At 41.8% G+C, this 17,187-nt stretch overlaps 1 protein-coding gene across 8 annotated transcripts in view; it reads left to right on the top strand.

Annotated features, from left to right (window-relative positions):
* Positions 1-17,187, top strand: part of LOC130187347 (neurexin-3b) — a 283,686-nt gene that overhangs the window by 53,111 nt on the left and 213,388 nt on the right. For all 8 annotated transcript variants that reach the window (XR_008830443.1, XR_008830442.1, XM_056404857.1 and 5 more), the window contains exon 5: positions 16,665-16,966. Coding sequence is in view for 6 of the 8 variants with exons in the window: in XM_056404857.1 (XP_056260832.1) it covers positions 16,665-16,966 (302 nt within the window). In the remaining 2 variants the exon portion in view is untranslated. The remainder of the gene's footprint in view (positions 1-16,664; positions 16,967-17,187) is intronic.

Below are 17,187 nucleotides of genomic sequence, written 5' to 3'. Positions count from 1 at the left end.
CTCTGGCTCTATACTTATGTGGGCGTGCGTTAAATGCCACATCACAGACTGAAACCGAGCTAATCGCTGCATTGTGTAGCTGTGTGGCCGACTTCTAAACGCCCTTTCCCTTCTCCGTCTCACTCCCCTCGCTGTTGATTCTCAGGGCAGGAGGGAACGTATGGCACTTATTACAAGTTAATGGATCATAAATTGAAACTGAAAGTTCTATAAAAGCTCCATTCATATGCGCACGCACTCGCAAACACACACACACACATACACCGCTCGCACGGAGATTTCCTCCAAAGCCTACGACCTCGGTATTCCTCATTCGTTATGCCCAGCCTTCGCCTGGTTTGAGGTCATCTTTTATGAATTACTGGTCTAAATTTATGGTCTAATACGTTTTTGGGCATTTATGTGGTGTTCTGCCCTGCATGTCCTCCACTATGGAGTGCAAAAATAGGAGTCAACCTCTGGAGTTTTTACCTAATGGACTGCTGATATCTACCAGTTACACTCTCTGCTGGTGAGGTCATCTTTGCTGTGGTTTGTGAGTGTGTTTTTGGGTGTGTACGAATGACGTATATGGTCTCTGTGTATCCAAACCTCCAGAGGTAGTTGAAAGCATGGAGTCTGAACCCAGTCTGCTGGACTTTTTTTTTTTCTTTCTTTTTGCTATCGTTTGGATTTGATTATTTCATCATGGCACAGGCTAAAAGATTTGATATACAATATTTCAGCCCTGTGAGTTTGCAGATTGTTTATCTCAGTGCAGTTCAGGGGAAAATTAAAGCTGAAGCAGAGATAGCCAGCCCGACTTGGGTAACAGTAGCATCCATTGTGGAAGCCACAGCCTCCTGATTCCTCAACCACATCAGATTAAATGTGTCACCATGAATAATTACAAATCAAGCGTGTTCATCGTGGCAATTCAGCAAATTTCCCTCTTCTCATCTCACCACTGCTCATTAATGTTTCAGATGTAGCACACTGTGGACATAGTGTTTGACTAAATACCAAGGACCACACAGATACACAAATGTGCAATAAACATGCATCACTAGGCGCGGCATTCCTCTAATGGCGGCTTCATGAGTTCACTGTAAAACTCTAAATGGTCCCTTCTGAGGGAGCAGCATTTTGTTGTTTTGTGTCTTTGTTTTTCCTTTTTTTGTGTTTTATTTTTGGCCTCCTCCTTGGCCACTATCCTCAGTGTAAATGAGCTCCTCGTCACTGGCTCCCTCACACAGTTCCACAGAGACACTTAAATAAACCATCACGATCATCATCACCATCACCATCATCATCATCTCCATCGTTATCCACTCACCCAGATAATGAAACGATGGATCTGTGCATGTTTGTGTGTGTGTGTGTGTGCGCGTGCGTGCGTGCGTGCGTGCGTGTGTGTGGTTATTTACTCATTGCTCTCTCCCACCACATGGCCTTTGCGGCACGACAGCCAATTAAAAAATTCAGTGAAGTAGGGGGAGGCGGTCAAGAATAATGCAGCAAAGCTAAAAACCATTAAGGTAAGAATGACATTAAAGGTGGTTCATATCCTCAACAAACAGTCAACATTTTTAAAGTCAGGGTTTTATATAGTCTTTATCTCTTCCTGCTTCATTTTCAGCCACGCACGCACACACGCACGCACACAACCCCTTGTGCTTAAACCCACCTGGGCTTCAGCCCCTCATCCATCTGGAGCAGCCTCTGGTGTAGTGCAATAGTCACACTCCTCACCAGCTCTAACTGGTCAAACACATATGCACAGACACACACACTCGCACTCGCACAAGCTCCACAGACATTTGGAGTGATAGCCTGCAGTGGTTGAGCTGACCACTCTACCATACAGCCAGCTGTCCCACAGGAATTGGCATTTACTTAGTTTGGTCCCCACTACACACACACACACACACACACACACACACACACACTATTGCACCAGATTTACTTCTTCACCTCTCAGATGTGTCTCTTCCTCCTGCATGTTTGAGTTTGAGAAGAATGAGACAAGCAGAAAGACTTGTATGTAGATCTGGGTGGTTGATTTCTCTTCACATTTTGTGGAGGGAAATATAAACGATAATAACACTGCAGCTATACAGTTTTCCATTTTACAAAAGAAGATTAAACTGTTTTTTTTTCTGTTTTTATAGAAACAGCAACTTAGCTTCAAGCCTCTTGTTGGCCACTAAGTTTAGCACATTGTAGCTGTGCTGCACCGTCTAATTCAGCCAACACTCACAGGGTTTGGAGGACCCGCTGTGCTGTTAAGTTTGTGTTCCAGAAAGGTAGATGCTAGCAAGTGAGTCTAACTAGCTTCCACTAAGATTGTGGAAGCCTTTTTTCTATTCATTTTATTTTTTATTATTTCAACACCTTCTGCACATTCAGTGCTGTATTCGTCCTGCACGTACAGAAACAGAGACTGGAGTTTGGTACATAAAACACCTATACTGAAAGTATGTAGCTTCTTAATTTAAAAAGGCAAAGTGCATTCATTTGGAAGCATGTTACAAACAGTTTATTGGACAGTTTGTCAGTTTAACCAAGAACAGTTTAATGTACTAAGGGCACAAGCGAAAGGTTTGGAGCCTAAAAAAAGTGCCCCTCTTTTTCTCTTTGCTGAATCAGTAAACGCTTTTGGCTCTAATTCAAATTGTGGCTCTTTTCTGTAATTACAATTTTGCCCAAATAAAGACACAAGTTAAAACAAGTTAAAAAAACTTAAGTTTGACTTCAGAATATCATTTACTAGTGTGATCTTAAAACATTATGATATGGTAATTCAGGAAACTTTATGATCATATAAATGACAAAAATATTCAATAGTAATTGGGTTATGTTCCTTTTTTGGGTGCATTCTGACACAGAGCAATAAAATGACTCATCAGTTGCATAAATTTCTGGAACCAACCTAAATTTGTTGATGCAACGTCCTTAGCACAATGAAAATAGGGCACACAAGTCCATGAGGTGTTCACTTGTGTGTTATCCAACCAGCAGTGAGCCTCCTGGCGTTTGTTCCGCTCTCCTTGTATTTTGAAGGGTCCCGAGGGAGAGAGAGCAGGGTGAAATGGAGAGGAGGGTTGGTGGCGGGCGGTGGGGGGTGGGGTGGGGTGGGGGGGCACGACAAAGGGGATGCTTTTAGAGTACCAGACCTAATAAAGCACCTTTTTCTCTATTTGATAAAGCAAAAGGGAGGAAGATGGAGAGTGACTGTGACAGAGGAGGGAGGGAGGGAGGGAGGGGGAGAGGAGGATGGCACTCAGAGAGAGGCAGATTTGTGAAGCTGAACATCAGTCCATGCGTTCAGTAAAACCTGTCCTCACATCATCTGCACTTTAGAAAAAATATAAAGTCATACCACCTTGACTTAATTGTCTGTATACATCGGAATCCATGCGGGGAGAGTGTTCTTCTTTCTTCCTCTCTCTTCGTGATTCTTATTATCACTCCTGTTCTCTGTCGCTTCTCTCCGCACGTACTCATCCTTTCAGAGTGCTGATTTATCCCTTCATCTCCAGAGTGTCATTGAAGAGACCCATTTGGATCTACAGACTAATAACCGTCGCAGAGATGGAGAGGGGATAATGTTATTGACTTCCAAGCTAGACAGCAGCTCGCCTGTGTGTGTGTGTGTGTGTGTGTGTGTGTGTGTGTGTGTGTGTGTGTGTGTGTGTGTGTGTGTGTGTGTGTGTGTGTGTGTGTGTGTGTGTGTGTGTGTGTGTGTGTGTGTGTGTGTGTGTGTGTGTGTGAATGTTAGTGTGTGTATGTAATTTCACGTTAATGTACCTACCTAACTTTTTGGATTTTTAGCGTGCATTTTTGATTTTGTGTTCAAGTATCTCACACCTTTGCTTTTTTCACCTTGGTGATGTACTTCTGTCAGTAAGGGAGAAACCGACACCATTAATATCGTATTAAGTCACGTAGTTCTTGCTGAAGACACCTTTGCTAAGTGGATATCATGATATTTGTCCTGGGCATCATCCTACATGTTGTATGTAGGTGTATGCACATCCATGCTGCAAGGAAAAAAAACAAAAAACATTGCATTCCCATTTGCCAGACGAACAGTCAGCCGTGCTGCTCTAACAAGCTTGGATTAGCATAGTTATAGAAACTGTGGGCAGACCTTGCTCCACAAATAGTAAATACCACTTTCCTCAATGATAGTAATTCTGTACTTACCTCAGCATGTCAGGATCAGTGGATTTGATTGCAGAAAACAGGATTTGGAAAGCAGCTGGCATTTGTTTTTCATAAAACACACCCACGCATATTCACTTATTTTAAGGTTTTTAAACATGCATGATCCTGGCATGCACACAGTGGCTGAGTTTGTGCAGGGAAAAGAAAAAAAAAAAACACACACACACACATACACACACACACAAAGGCTTACACACATAACATATGCAGTACAGATCTTACTTCGCAGGAGGGAAGCGTGATGGTTCAGATGATTCCATGAGACTGCAGACATGTGAGTCAATCCCTGCTCCTCCCCGGGGGAGGCAGTGGATCCTTCCTGCTAATTTTAGAAAGCTGAGAGGAGGTCTTGGGAATGCTGGAGCTGCTGAGTTTGGTTTAACCAAACCAAGCTTTGGAAGCGAGGAGGCTTAAATACCCCCCTCCCGCTCGCCTGAAGCTCTGTGCAGACTTTTCAAGAAAACGTATGTGGCGAAGGAACAGAGGGAAAGGGTTAGAATGAAAGGGAGAGGTGAAGAGAGCATAATCCAGAGTGAAAAAGTAGAAGAAAAAAAAAGGCATACAGGCCCGGCCTCTAGAATCAGTGTTTCTGCCACGTGATGGAGGATGTGCATGTTGAGTGTGTGCTTGTTTGAACTGTGTGATTAGTGTGGCTGTTTGTCGCCAGCATATGCTGAGATTACCGTTCACCCACTGACGTTTGTGTTTGTGTGTATCCTCTTATTTATGTGTTTGTGTACTGAGGCGTAGACTGTGTAGATACTCCTTTATGATCCCGGCATCACACCTTGTTTATTTGCATGTGTAAAGTTTGCAATCAGCCCTGCAGTTAAAGCTTAAAAGGAGAAAGCAAGAGAAAGGTGAGAGTAATCCATCGTTACTCTTATCTTTTGAAGGAGCACATCGTTGCAAATGCCTGCACACACTCTTAACACACGCGCACGCACTCTCACACGCACAGAGTGAGAGTCACATATTGTTTTGGCTACAGGCTACAACTGGTTCTAGCTGGATTTAAAGCTACAGCGTTTTTTTTTTCTTCATTTTGCTAAGCTCAGTGTTGAATATGTTTCCCTGAGTTGTATGCAGCTTTATCCCTGACTCTCTCTTGCTATCCAAGAAATAATTATTGTACTCAGTCCCTCCATCTAGTGCGGTCCTGAGACCAGTTTAACCAGTCAAGTCAATGGGGAGATGTACATTTGAATAAGAGAAGGGGTACTCTTTCTGTCACTGCACCATGAACTGATTTACACAATATTTAAGTAGATGATAATGTAACCAAACTGCTGTTCACCTCCATCTTAAAACAGCACTCCATGTGATTGGCTGTTGAGATGAGGTCATAGTTCAAGCCTGGGGGGTGGGGGTGGGGGTGGGGGGTGCTTGTTGTTAACAGCCTTTGGCACCCTACTCTCCCCGCACCCACCACCTCGCCATCTAGATTATATTGGCTTTAAGGGCTCTTTCACGGTGAGTCATGTTTATTTCATTGTCCCTTTTATGGCACCGCTGTTCCCCTTTTAACCCCTTGCCTCCCTGCACGCAGCTAAATGTTCTGCCAGTACACAGGAGAGTAAGTTATAGAGGTAATAAATATTAGATGGCCTCAGCTTCGACTAGGAATGTGTGCTAATCTGTTTCAAGTGGAGGAGAGGGACTTTGACTCTCACTCGCTCTCATTAGTTCATGATTTCTGCTTGGAATCGTGTTGCATTATTTCAAGCAAGGTCAAAAAAATCTTAATAATGTAATAATATTTAAAAACTGTAAAAAGAAAAAAAAAGAGCGAGAGAGAAACATGCCATCTGGCTCAGTTGGCTAAAACCCACAACTTGTAACTCAAATGCAGCCTTAGAACTTTGCAGCATGTCATTTTCAAAATAAATGTTAAAAAAAGTGTATTTTCTGTAGTTTCATAGTGTAATTTCTATTATTTCTGGGCCTTAGAATGGAGCATCCACAAAAAATCTACAGTATTATTGTGTAGAAAAATAAAAAGGTAGAATTAGGTTGCCAATTTTACCAATTTTAAACATGATTACAGTTGATTTTCTTTAAAATAGTATCACTGTGCAGCTGGATATAAGTTTAGTTAGCCAAAGGTCTGAGCAGTTACTGTAATTCACACACAATGAAATCTACCAAAAGACTTGTTCTTGAAAAAATATATTGTGGTATCACTTTTGTTATTTTAATAAACATTTTATTTGTAATTTTATTTTAACTGCAGTTGTTAACCTCAATACATAAACTTCAACACAGTTCAGATCTCCTGTAAGTAGGAAATGAAAACCCTTCACATCAACCTCGCAGTGGTAATTACAAATGTGAATTTTATATTGGCTCTCATATCTCCCATGTGGCATTACAAATTTAGAAACTGTGTCACCATAAGCCGTAAACAAACCAGGGAACCCATGAAATCCATAATATTAAATGCACAATTAATCTCTTATACAGTCAGTCTTACATAAGAAAAGAAAAAAAAAAAAACATACTTGATTTAAAAAATGCATAGGAAGTGGTCGCTGTCTGGGGTAGAATGAAATATGACGATATGCGAACGTGAATATTATATGCTGTGTGCAAATGATAAAGATGTGTGTTTACAGTATAGAATAAAAAAGTGTCAGGTATTCTATGATACATGTGTTACTGCAGTTTGACTTTACTTAAAAGGATGTGTCAATTGCTTTTTTTGCTGTTGGTCCTCCGGCATGTGTGGGCAGAGAGCAGCAACATAGCATACTGAAGCTACATCAAGCTCCATAGCTAAGTAGGTGATGAAGTGCTGGACACATCAATGGTCAAAAATAAGGCCGGACTTGAAAATGACTTGAAATAGCTCTCAGCGTAAGTGGTCCTCTCATTAAACAAATACAGATATTTTCATTTTCATTAGCCATTTGTTGATGGAGTCTTGGACTGAAACGGGATACGCCACTAAAAATAATGATAACAGTAACATGCAGCTTCATGCTCCATGTCTCTATCCACAGGCAGTGTGCGAACTGACAGAGACTGATGTTGTGGGGTGGAGGCACAGCCGGGCTTCTGACAGGAGAGATAATAGCCAATAAGGCAACGCCACTCTGGATGACTGACAGGCTCCAGGGAAGGCCTCGCCTTTCCCACAGCCCTGATCCATGGAGCAAGCGTCCACTCAAACACAATAGCAAACACACACACACACACGTGTATACGCAAAATGCACAAAAATGCTTGTTTATACATGCATACTTGCACACACGTACATACAAACCATTCAGATTATTGACGGATTGTTTACTAGTCAGTGATGAATGCTCACACTAAATTAGATAGGTAGTCCAGTACAATACACAAACACATCCATTCTCTGTAGCTTAAAGTAATTAAATGATTTGGATCGCAAACAGAAAAGCAAATTTTATGGTAAAACACATAATGTGTCAGACAGAGGGACGAAAACAAATAACTCAACAAACCCACACAGATGCTGAGTGATGCGAGTCCATCAAGGCACTGCTCTGCAGAAAGGTGGAGAATGTGAAACTGATACAATGCTCACTGCTGTCAATTCCCATTTCGGCGCGGGATGGCAGCTGTCAGGCTGACGCAATAGCCAGCGTTCAGGAGACACACTGTCAAAGATCCTTTGATTGTTGACGGAAATAATACAGACTTTGGATGACTCCATAATATTGTAATCCATAGTTACAGCCATTTAAAAAAGGGAAACTACTCAAGGATTCATGAATGCTGTGCCCGTGGTGTACAGTAATTCAGTCAGTATGTGACAGTATAAACGCACACATGGAGATAAAAAGCGGACAAGTAAAGAACCATCAAGATGTAAAGTCTTGAGCTGCGTCAGGATGTTTTCTCAAGCTGAACAGTGTTTCTGTGTTAAATGCATGTTGCACATTTGCCCATGGACATGCTTCAGATCTTCCTTCTTCCTGCAGTCATGATGGATTCTTCATATAAGCAGCTGCTAAAAAGAGAAGTTTTTTCTGTGTTTTAAATTTTAATCATGATGCTTGACCCCCTGTTGCTGAGCAAACTAAGTGATCCAAATGAAGAATATGAACTTCATCATTTCCTATCTTCTCTTACTGTACATCTCAGAAAAAAAAAGGCCAATACTTAGTCAGTCAAATAATGGGAGCACACGTGACTGCATGTGTTGCTGGTTTCTATGCAGTTTCCCACAATTCTCCAGGGTCAGTTCTGTGTGGAAAGTTCTCTACCTAAAAAACATGATAAAAACCTGCTACATTAGTGTATTGGGAAAGATAAAGGATAATTAACTCACATTTCTTGACAGCAGAATAACCAAAAAATAATGGAACTAGGTAAAAAATAAAAAGACAAAGAAAAAATAAGGCAAAGAAAAACAACATAAGCAACAACAATAATTTAGCTTATCACATGTTTTCTACTAATCAAACAGCAAAGGTTCACTGAGTGCATTATGGCAATTGCAGTGTTAATTAGTAATTTACATTTGTATTGTTTCTATTTTTACATGCAATGCATACAGTAAAACATTTTTTCCTTATTCTGTTGATTTTCATGCAAAGCTGGTTTTCAAATAGCACAAAACAAACGAACAAACAAAAGAGGCCGGTCACTAATAACAAATGATTCATGTTATACTCGCCATTCTGCTGCTGAGTTTCTCTTTTCTAACAGGAGTAATTAATAGTTTGCATATTCGTTCCAATGGTTTCTTGTTTGCCGTACTCATACACACCACATTAAAAGCCTCCCCGTAGAGGGAAGCCTGCAAGACTTTTATTGAGAAAATTCTGGAAGAAATATTGAGCCTCAGTCATTTCAAGTCACATGCTTCATGTACGTCAAGATTTATTCCTTAAGTCTGTTTCCATCGGAGTTGCTTTCATTGATACACCAACCAAAAAAAAAACTGTTGCAATATTCTAAGATTTGTTTTTTTTATGTTTTGTTTTTTTATTTCCACTTTTTTATGTGCAAACTCAAAATATGTGTAAAAACAGGAGGATGGTGACACTTTATTTTGATAATATAATGCATTTTTTTTTTTTTAATCTTAAATATATACATTCTGTATTTCCTTTTCTTCTTATTTTTACAGGTATTTTGTTTACTATTCTTTATTGAGCTCCAGCCTTTTAGCACAGCCTCAGGAGTATGTCACGCTGAATTTCGCTGCACACACTGAGTAAGAATGTGACAAGTAAACCAGTGAATCTTTGAAATCTTAATGACTTGTAACTGCAGCCTGACTACATGTTTTGAAATGTCTTTAGCATTTCTTTTTCAACATCACAACATTTTTAGCTCATCTTTGGGCTGGGTGATGTTTCACAGTTCCCATTACTGAGCCTTTTGAGCCCTCTTTCACTCACGGAATAAATGTAGAGAGCAGTCCCACTACTGATTGCATAATTGGCTGCTGCTTTCGTAAATCAGATGCTAATTACATGCAGATTGCGGGAGCAAATAGAAAGGTTTTCACGGACAAATCTGGCCTTAAATGCACACAGTGATGGATTACATACTGTATTTCAAGCAAGTTTCAGGTCTCTGGACATCTTTGAACAGCTCTCCTAACTTTCCCTTGTACCTAGAGCTTTGAGAGGATCAGTAAAAGACTCGTCTGAGACGTCCTGCTTCAGTCCCTCTCTCCCCTGTGTGTTTTCAAACATCACTTCACTTAAACTTAATTGTCCAGTATTAGTATTGGGAGTGCAGTCACCACATCTCTGCCTTACTCTGTCTCTCTCTCCTTTGCAAACTCATCCTCAACCCCTACCTCCACACTCTAGTATTCGCTCCGCACAATTGCCTCAGTTGATGGGATTGGTCCTCAGGCACCTGCCCCCATTCGTCAGACACCCTCCATCCCTCCATTGTTCACTCCCACCATTCGCACCCCCCCCTCTGCTGTCAGTCCAAACCTCATCACTCACTCCATGGAGACTCCACCATCAGCAGCCAATAAGGAGCTTCAGTGACACATACACACACATCCAATCACGCTGAAAAACACACTGAAGGTGACAGTGACTAGCTTGTCACAGCCAGTGTCCAGAGGGGAGCCTTGGGCCATGTCCACATTAATGCAGATGCATTTTAAAATTACATTTACCTTTCCAAAGTTTTACAGCTCATTATCAGATCATTTTCTCCGGCTGAAAACTGAAAACAAGATTGATGAGAGCAGTGAGAGTGAACCAAAACACTAAAACCAAAACAATGAATTGGAAGATGCTAAAATGCTCCGTAGAGTTAAAGGAAACTGCAGAGTTGCCGATCATTTTTACATGCTCATGCTACTTTAGGGTGTGATTGTGAAAGAGTCTTAAAAAGTCGAGCTAAAATATCTACTAATTAATGGCTGATCCACTCACGAGCATGAAAACGGTATGCAAGTCTTACATGTTTTGGCCTGGAAATGCTGCTAAAAACATTATCTAAAAAACATTGCTTATCCACCCAGCATGATTTAGGTACCTTGTGTAAAATGTTGAGTCATCAGACGGTACTGCTAAACAAAAAGGTCAGGGGATCTTCAAAATAAATAGATTCATCATCTGAGGACAATGAATATCCAAAGCAAATGTAATGCACTCTACCTCATCAAGAAACAAAATGTCTGACAAATAGAAATTGCGGCCTCATATAGATACAGAGGTGGCACCAAGAAAAACCTATCCTCAAAATGAGTGGAACTCATCCACTGAAGATAATGAAAATCTGTACTAACTTTCAAGACAGTCCATTTTCAAATGTTTGACTCAGTTCAAATTATCTTCATTGTCCCTTACATGAAAATTGATTTGCAGCCAGGATATACAAACTTAAACTTATTGACATAAACACACAGTATGACATGATGGCCATAGTGATATGTAAGAGTTCATTAATCAAGGTCAAAGTGCAAAAGTCAAACAAGTAAATAAGTCAAATATGCAAAACATTAATACTGATTCAATAAAACTTCTATAAAGAGAGTCATCATCTCAGAGTAGACATTAAAAGAGCGCATCAGGAAAAAAACATAGCCGAAACCTTATTTTCCCCTGAGTCCCTCCAACAAGGTCTCAGGGTTTAGCCTTTGCACATCAGCAGCCAATAGGAGAACATGTCAACCTGTTGACCTGCTCTCTCTGCAGGTCTGATAATAAAATTACCGTCCCACTGAGGATTATCAAAGTGTAGACTAATTGTCTCATAGATTGTAGAAGCTGACCACCCTGCTTCTCTTCCTTGTACAGCCCATCTCCTATAATGAATCATACTCTGTCCCAGTGAGGATGGTGCATTCAAGTCTGCCTCCCTTTTCCCCGCAGGAGTTTCTACTGCTTGAACATTTTGAAGTTGAGAAGGGTTTACTTTATTTATGTGCTTTATAAATATTGCAGTAAAAAAGCCAGTACTTTGAGTAATGATGGAATATGAACATCGCAATGCAATGTTTTTCAGCAGGCGGTCTTTCAAAAATCTTTGAAATCACAATTCTTAGACACTAATTTCTTTCACTGGGGATTGTACTGTTGCAGAAATGATCTTCTGAGCGTAAGAATACTATGAGAAAAGTGTTGGATTTGCAGTGATACTTTGAGGGAGGTGAAGGGCGAGGAACCAAGAGCGGGATTTGGTGGGTGTGCTGTGTTATCAGGTGTAGTAATAAGCTATACTAATGCCACAGGGACCGCTCTTCACCGCTAGTCTTAACACACAGTGTCACTTTGTTTCTCTGGAGAGCCATTGGAAGTGCCCCTGTCTCTCTTTCCCCCCATCTGCCACTCTCGCTCTCCTGCTCCGTCTCTCGCCGCCTCTCTTCTTTCTCCCAAACTCTCTCTGCTTTTCTTTCTCTTTCTCCCTCGCGGTCTCTGCTTCCATCTCTGGCTTCCTTTTGTTCTAGACTCTTTTGCTTCCTCGGTGTCACTTCTGTTTACGTTCATCTCTCTCTTTGTCTCTGTCTTTGTCGCTCTTCCCTCCTCAGTCTGTGTGTGCAGACATCTAAGGCAGTCTCAGACAGGTCGTCCGCCGTGGCTTCACAAGGTTACGTGAAACACAAGATAAGAAAAGAAAGTGTCAGGGGTGACAATTCGCTTCAACCTCTTAGATATGTCATGCGACATCTTGAAAGTTGTCATGAAGAGGACAAATTCAGCGTCGGTTATATATATATTTTTTGACAGGAAAATAAATCCCTGAGAAACCCTACGTACACAATTTTCTCTTTTGTATCCTGGGTTGAATGTGATTGTTGCTGCAGTACATTGGTCATAATTGGCCAGTTAAATTGCCATGCAACACATTCCACCAAATCTCCCTTCAGCAAAAGCCTGTCTGACAGTGCGGCCTGCCTTTGAAGAGAGACATCACCCGTGATGCTCCAGATTCATTTGACACGTGATGGCTCGCCACTGCGCTTTAAGCTACGCAGTAGCATGGTTAGCATTAGCCTCATGTCAGGAAGCAGTGGAGCACATTGTTCGTGTTTGGCTGTGTCAGGCTAACCACGCTGATTTAACTGTTATTAGCAAAATGATGCTGATTTTTCACTTTGGGAAAAGGGGAAAGAGAGAATAGCAAAGATGGAAAATAAGAGAGGGAGGGTGTGTTGAAGCATGGATTTTGTTAAATTTAAATGCATTGTGTGGGATGACACCACAACCTTGAATGACTTCAGTTCCCGAGGGTGTCACACAAACATCAATGGCGAAAAGCGCAACTTAGCTTTCTATGTTTAGGTCTGGAACTTCGGGCTTGTTTATCTGCAAATGTAGTGCAAACATGCATTTGATGTGTTGGATGTCAGCACAGATTGAGTTCACTTCACCAGAGAAAAGTCTCCCTGGGACTAGCACTAGCGCCCAGCTAGCCTCGGTGTGCACTGAGGCTTATGGGCTTGGAAGCCTTACAGCTGTAGCATCTCCAGCTAAAGTCAGTATTTTGCCTCGATAATCACAATGCCTCCTGTTTCTAATCTTATCATTAAACTCATCTGATTCCCCCTTATGTCTTTTAAGTCTTTTGCCTCGCATAGTGATTAGGGACAGTTTATCATCCTGCCGTGATCTTAAGGAGGTTGAAGGTTGTGGACCGGAGCTCTGTAAGGTGACAGCGCTCCCTGCTCGAAGGCCCCGTGGGGTCAGACTGGAGAGCGAGCTCAGACAGCATGGGTGAGTGTGGCCAGGGAGGGGGAGAACGGAAGAGAACGGGAGATGGTAATGAAGGAGCTAATTGCTTCCAGTGGATTTTGAAATCGAACCCTAGCCCCCTGTGCATGGGCCAGGCAGAGCGCAAATGGAATATTGATGACTATTGCGAAAATAAGGGAAAATGACCCTGCGATATGATCAATATGAAAGCCACAGATCTGTGCAGGACATGTCTCAACAGGCAATACATTTCCCCTGGTTTTTATGGATCCGTATACACTTACCACGGGTTTAATATTGCTGAGGTGCACAAATATTGCATTATATCAATTTGCTCTCTCTATTATTCATAGGAACCATGTTTTATTGATAGTCTTTTCAGCTCCACAGCAACTTTGTAATTACATCATTGTAATTAATACATATAGGGATAGTCAACATACTATAGATGGGTAACCTTTTATAAGTAAAACATGATAAATTATTAGACATAATATTGGACAATACAAGTTAAACAGGAAAGAGGGACATTGGGGACTATTTATTTTCCCATCAAGATCCAGTTTTAAAACGATTTATTGATCTTCAACTAGACCAGATGGTTTTTATCGATAAAAGATACAACGCCTAGTAGTACAAAATGACGAAAGTCAGTTTGATTCATCCTCTGGGAACCATGAATGTCTGCACAAAATTTTAATAGCAATCCCATCAGTAGTTGGGATATTAGAGTCAGGAGCAAAGTGGTGGACTGACTGACATTGCTACGACTAGAGCTGTGGAGCTAGCTTTAGTGTGGCTAAAAGAGAAACTACTGACAAAACCTCTATTACACTGGTCAACAGGTCAAAGCTCTTTAACTGCAACATATATTATTTCATGCATCATCCAGCACTCAGTACACAGCCACTAATGGCTATGTTTGCTCTTTGCACCTCTTAATAATGATGTGAGCAGGAATCCTCAGATAGACAAACTAATTAGAGTATGCTGGTTAGATGAGGGGAGTTGCCATGACAATGACCTTACCACCTTGGGACAGGTGAGAGTAGACAAGATGAGCTGTCAGGAGTGGGTCTGAACAATTACCATGCTGAATGCCCACAAACAAAGCTGAGATATACTGTAGAGACGACGGCTGCTTCCTTTCTGGTGTTTTTAGCCTTTTAAATCAAAACTGTGTTTTGGATTATTCCTTTGGGGAAAAAATGAAAGCAATTACTTTTATGAGCAAGAATTAGTCTCACAAAGACAGTCAGCCTTCTACCTACATTTGCCTGTCATTTGCCATCAGGCATATGCAAGGTGCCTCCGGGCAGAGACGTTACAGAGGGCCCGCCTGTGCCTTTATAGCATCTACAGTTTCTACAGAACATGGGTCAGTGCCAACTGCTTCAAGGTTTCTCTCATGCTTGAGGACCCCCGAGGGTTTGGGCCCCTACTAGTCCAGATGTACAATAAAGCTAACTGGAGCAAGGAGCTAGAAACCCATTTCATTATAGGCGCTGATGTAACCACACTGTGGATATATAAATCAATATTTTATTAATCATGTGAAAGAGTATTTCTTTGGAAAAAATGACACTGGCAGAATTGATGGAGCTGCCATGCCACTTATTGTTTTTCTTCAGTACTTACAGAACTATCATTTTGTGTTTGATGTCTGAGACAATTGTTCAAGAACAATTTTTTATGGATATACATTCGAAAGGCTTCTCCACACAATGAATGCCGGTGTAATTTCTTAGATCAGATGCATGAAATCAGAGGAGATGGAGAGGATTTTTGATTCTCGAATGTATATTCTGCTGCTTCTCTGTGTTGCGCTGTCTCAGTGGTAATAATGGGTTTCTATTTATTCCTCTGGCACATGGATGAGGGCTTTCACGGGGCCTTTGTTGCCTCGCATACTATTTCCTCTTGTCTCTGTGTGTTGCGCAAAGACATGAGTTTGATGCCGAGGGGAGAATTTCTCCATGACCGGAATCAGCACCCCATCATCCCGCAGCCTCACTCCACTTTCCTTTTGTTTCTCTCTCACTATTCTCATTCCCCCCCCCCCCCCCCCCTCCACTGCAGCTTTCTGCCAGCTCCACAACACTGCTCCCTCATGTTTACATATAGCCTGATCCAAAACAACAGTCTGAAGCTTTACAGCCTGCAGCCCTTGTACTCGCTCTCTCTCTCTCTCTTTCTTTCCTTTTTCTCATCTGTCTCTTCGGTCTTCCCGCTTGTGCTTTTTCTCCTTCCACTCATGGCTCTCATGTTTTCTGTGTAAGCACACACAAGAAAATGCAGGATGCAGAGGAAATGAAGTGACACACTGAAAATGGCATTGTTGGCAGGTAATGATGTAGTTGCTGTTACCGAGTGCCACAGCGGTTTGCTGGTTTGGTATGTTGGCGGGGGCCGTTTTCTGAGTGTTGCAATTTCTGAAAGACGCTGCCTTAAATTGTTGGAGAATGAATCTTTGCGTAGTAGTTGTGCCATGTCCAACTTGAAATGTAATTAACAGTGAGTCTGACCTTGTTTCTAACAGATTCTCCCAGACCCAAGCTTACCAAGCCACCTTTTAAAGAGGAGGCAGGTGACGGGTCAATTATTTCATCACAGATCATGAGGAAACACAACTCCTCTGATCCACTCCCTTCTTGTAGAGTCTTCATTTTCCCTCGACGCAGCACTCACTTTCTGTCTCGGGCTGTCTCACCTTACTCTCCGTGTTGATCTAAAAAAATGGGCTCAGGAAGTCACTTTGCAACGGCGGAGTGATATAAAACTGGAGAATCAGTCTAAGTTTGATTTATGCGCACCATTAGCGGGGAATAGTGTTCCATCATAAGTAGTCTGTCTGTCTAGAGGCTGTATGCGAAACCTAAACCCACGGTCGTACAGATAGGATTTTATGATCTGAACTGAATGATGGGATTATCATAGCTGTAATTATGGTGAGCAGTGCATTGTGTGTGTGTGTGTGTGTGTGTGTGTGTGTGTGTGAGAGAGTGTGTGTTTGCTTGATGTAACCTTCTCTGCAGCGCGCAGCAGTTCTCATATTTACTGGATCTGCTTCGTGATTGATGCAGGCACCAACATGGATGCTAAGCTTGTCTGATGTATAAAAGATTTGACAATAAAAATGTAAGAATAAATGTCATCATGATGTATAAAACTCTATATTTTGAAGGACACATTGTGAATCATTAGTACAGCGCTACTCACTTGCTAAATATGCTGGATGCAAATGTTCTTTCAGTAGCTCCATAACACCTTGAAGTAACAATTTGGGTTTTTTCTCTTCTGTCATTTCAGCGAGGGAGGAGAACGTGGCCACCTTCCGCGGTTCGGAGTACTTCTGCTACGACCTGTCGCAGAATCCCATCCAGAGCAGCAGCGACGAGATCACGCTGTCCTTCAAAACCTGGCAACGCAACGGCCTCCTCCTCCACACGGGGAAATCCGCCGACTATGTCAACCTGGCACTAAAAGATGGGGCCGTGTCTCTCGTCATCAATCTGGGCTCCGGGGCCTTTGAGGCCATCGTCGAGCCAGTCAATGGAAAATTCAATGACAACGCCTGGCACGACATCAAAGTGACACGCAACCTGAGACAGGTAATCGGGGGTAGCAGTGATGGACGGAGTTTGAAGACAGGTGGATGTTTTTTTTGGTTTTTTTTTTGTTTTGGTTTTTTTTTTCGCTGTAGATTAGCTGCTTCCAAGAGCTTTTAAAAGAGAGCTGGCGTTAAGATTGTCACCTTGTTCTGATTGGTTGTCATTCCATCGCCACAGTTCAGAAACATTGTTGAATTAGATTTCATAATTTCTCAGTCGTC

Source organism: Seriola aureovittata, chromosome 19, assembly GCF_021018895.1.
Source record: "Seriola aureovittata isolate HTS-2021-v1 ecotype China chromosome 19, ASM2101889v1, whole genome shotgun sequence".
In the NCBI taxonomy this organism is placed as follows: domain Eukaryota; kingdom Metazoa; phylum Chordata; class Actinopteri; order Carangiformes; family Carangidae; genus Seriola; species Seriola aureovittata.
The sequence above is the reverse complement of the archived record's forward strand: the minus strand, read 5'-3'. Positions and strand labels throughout refer to the sequence as shown.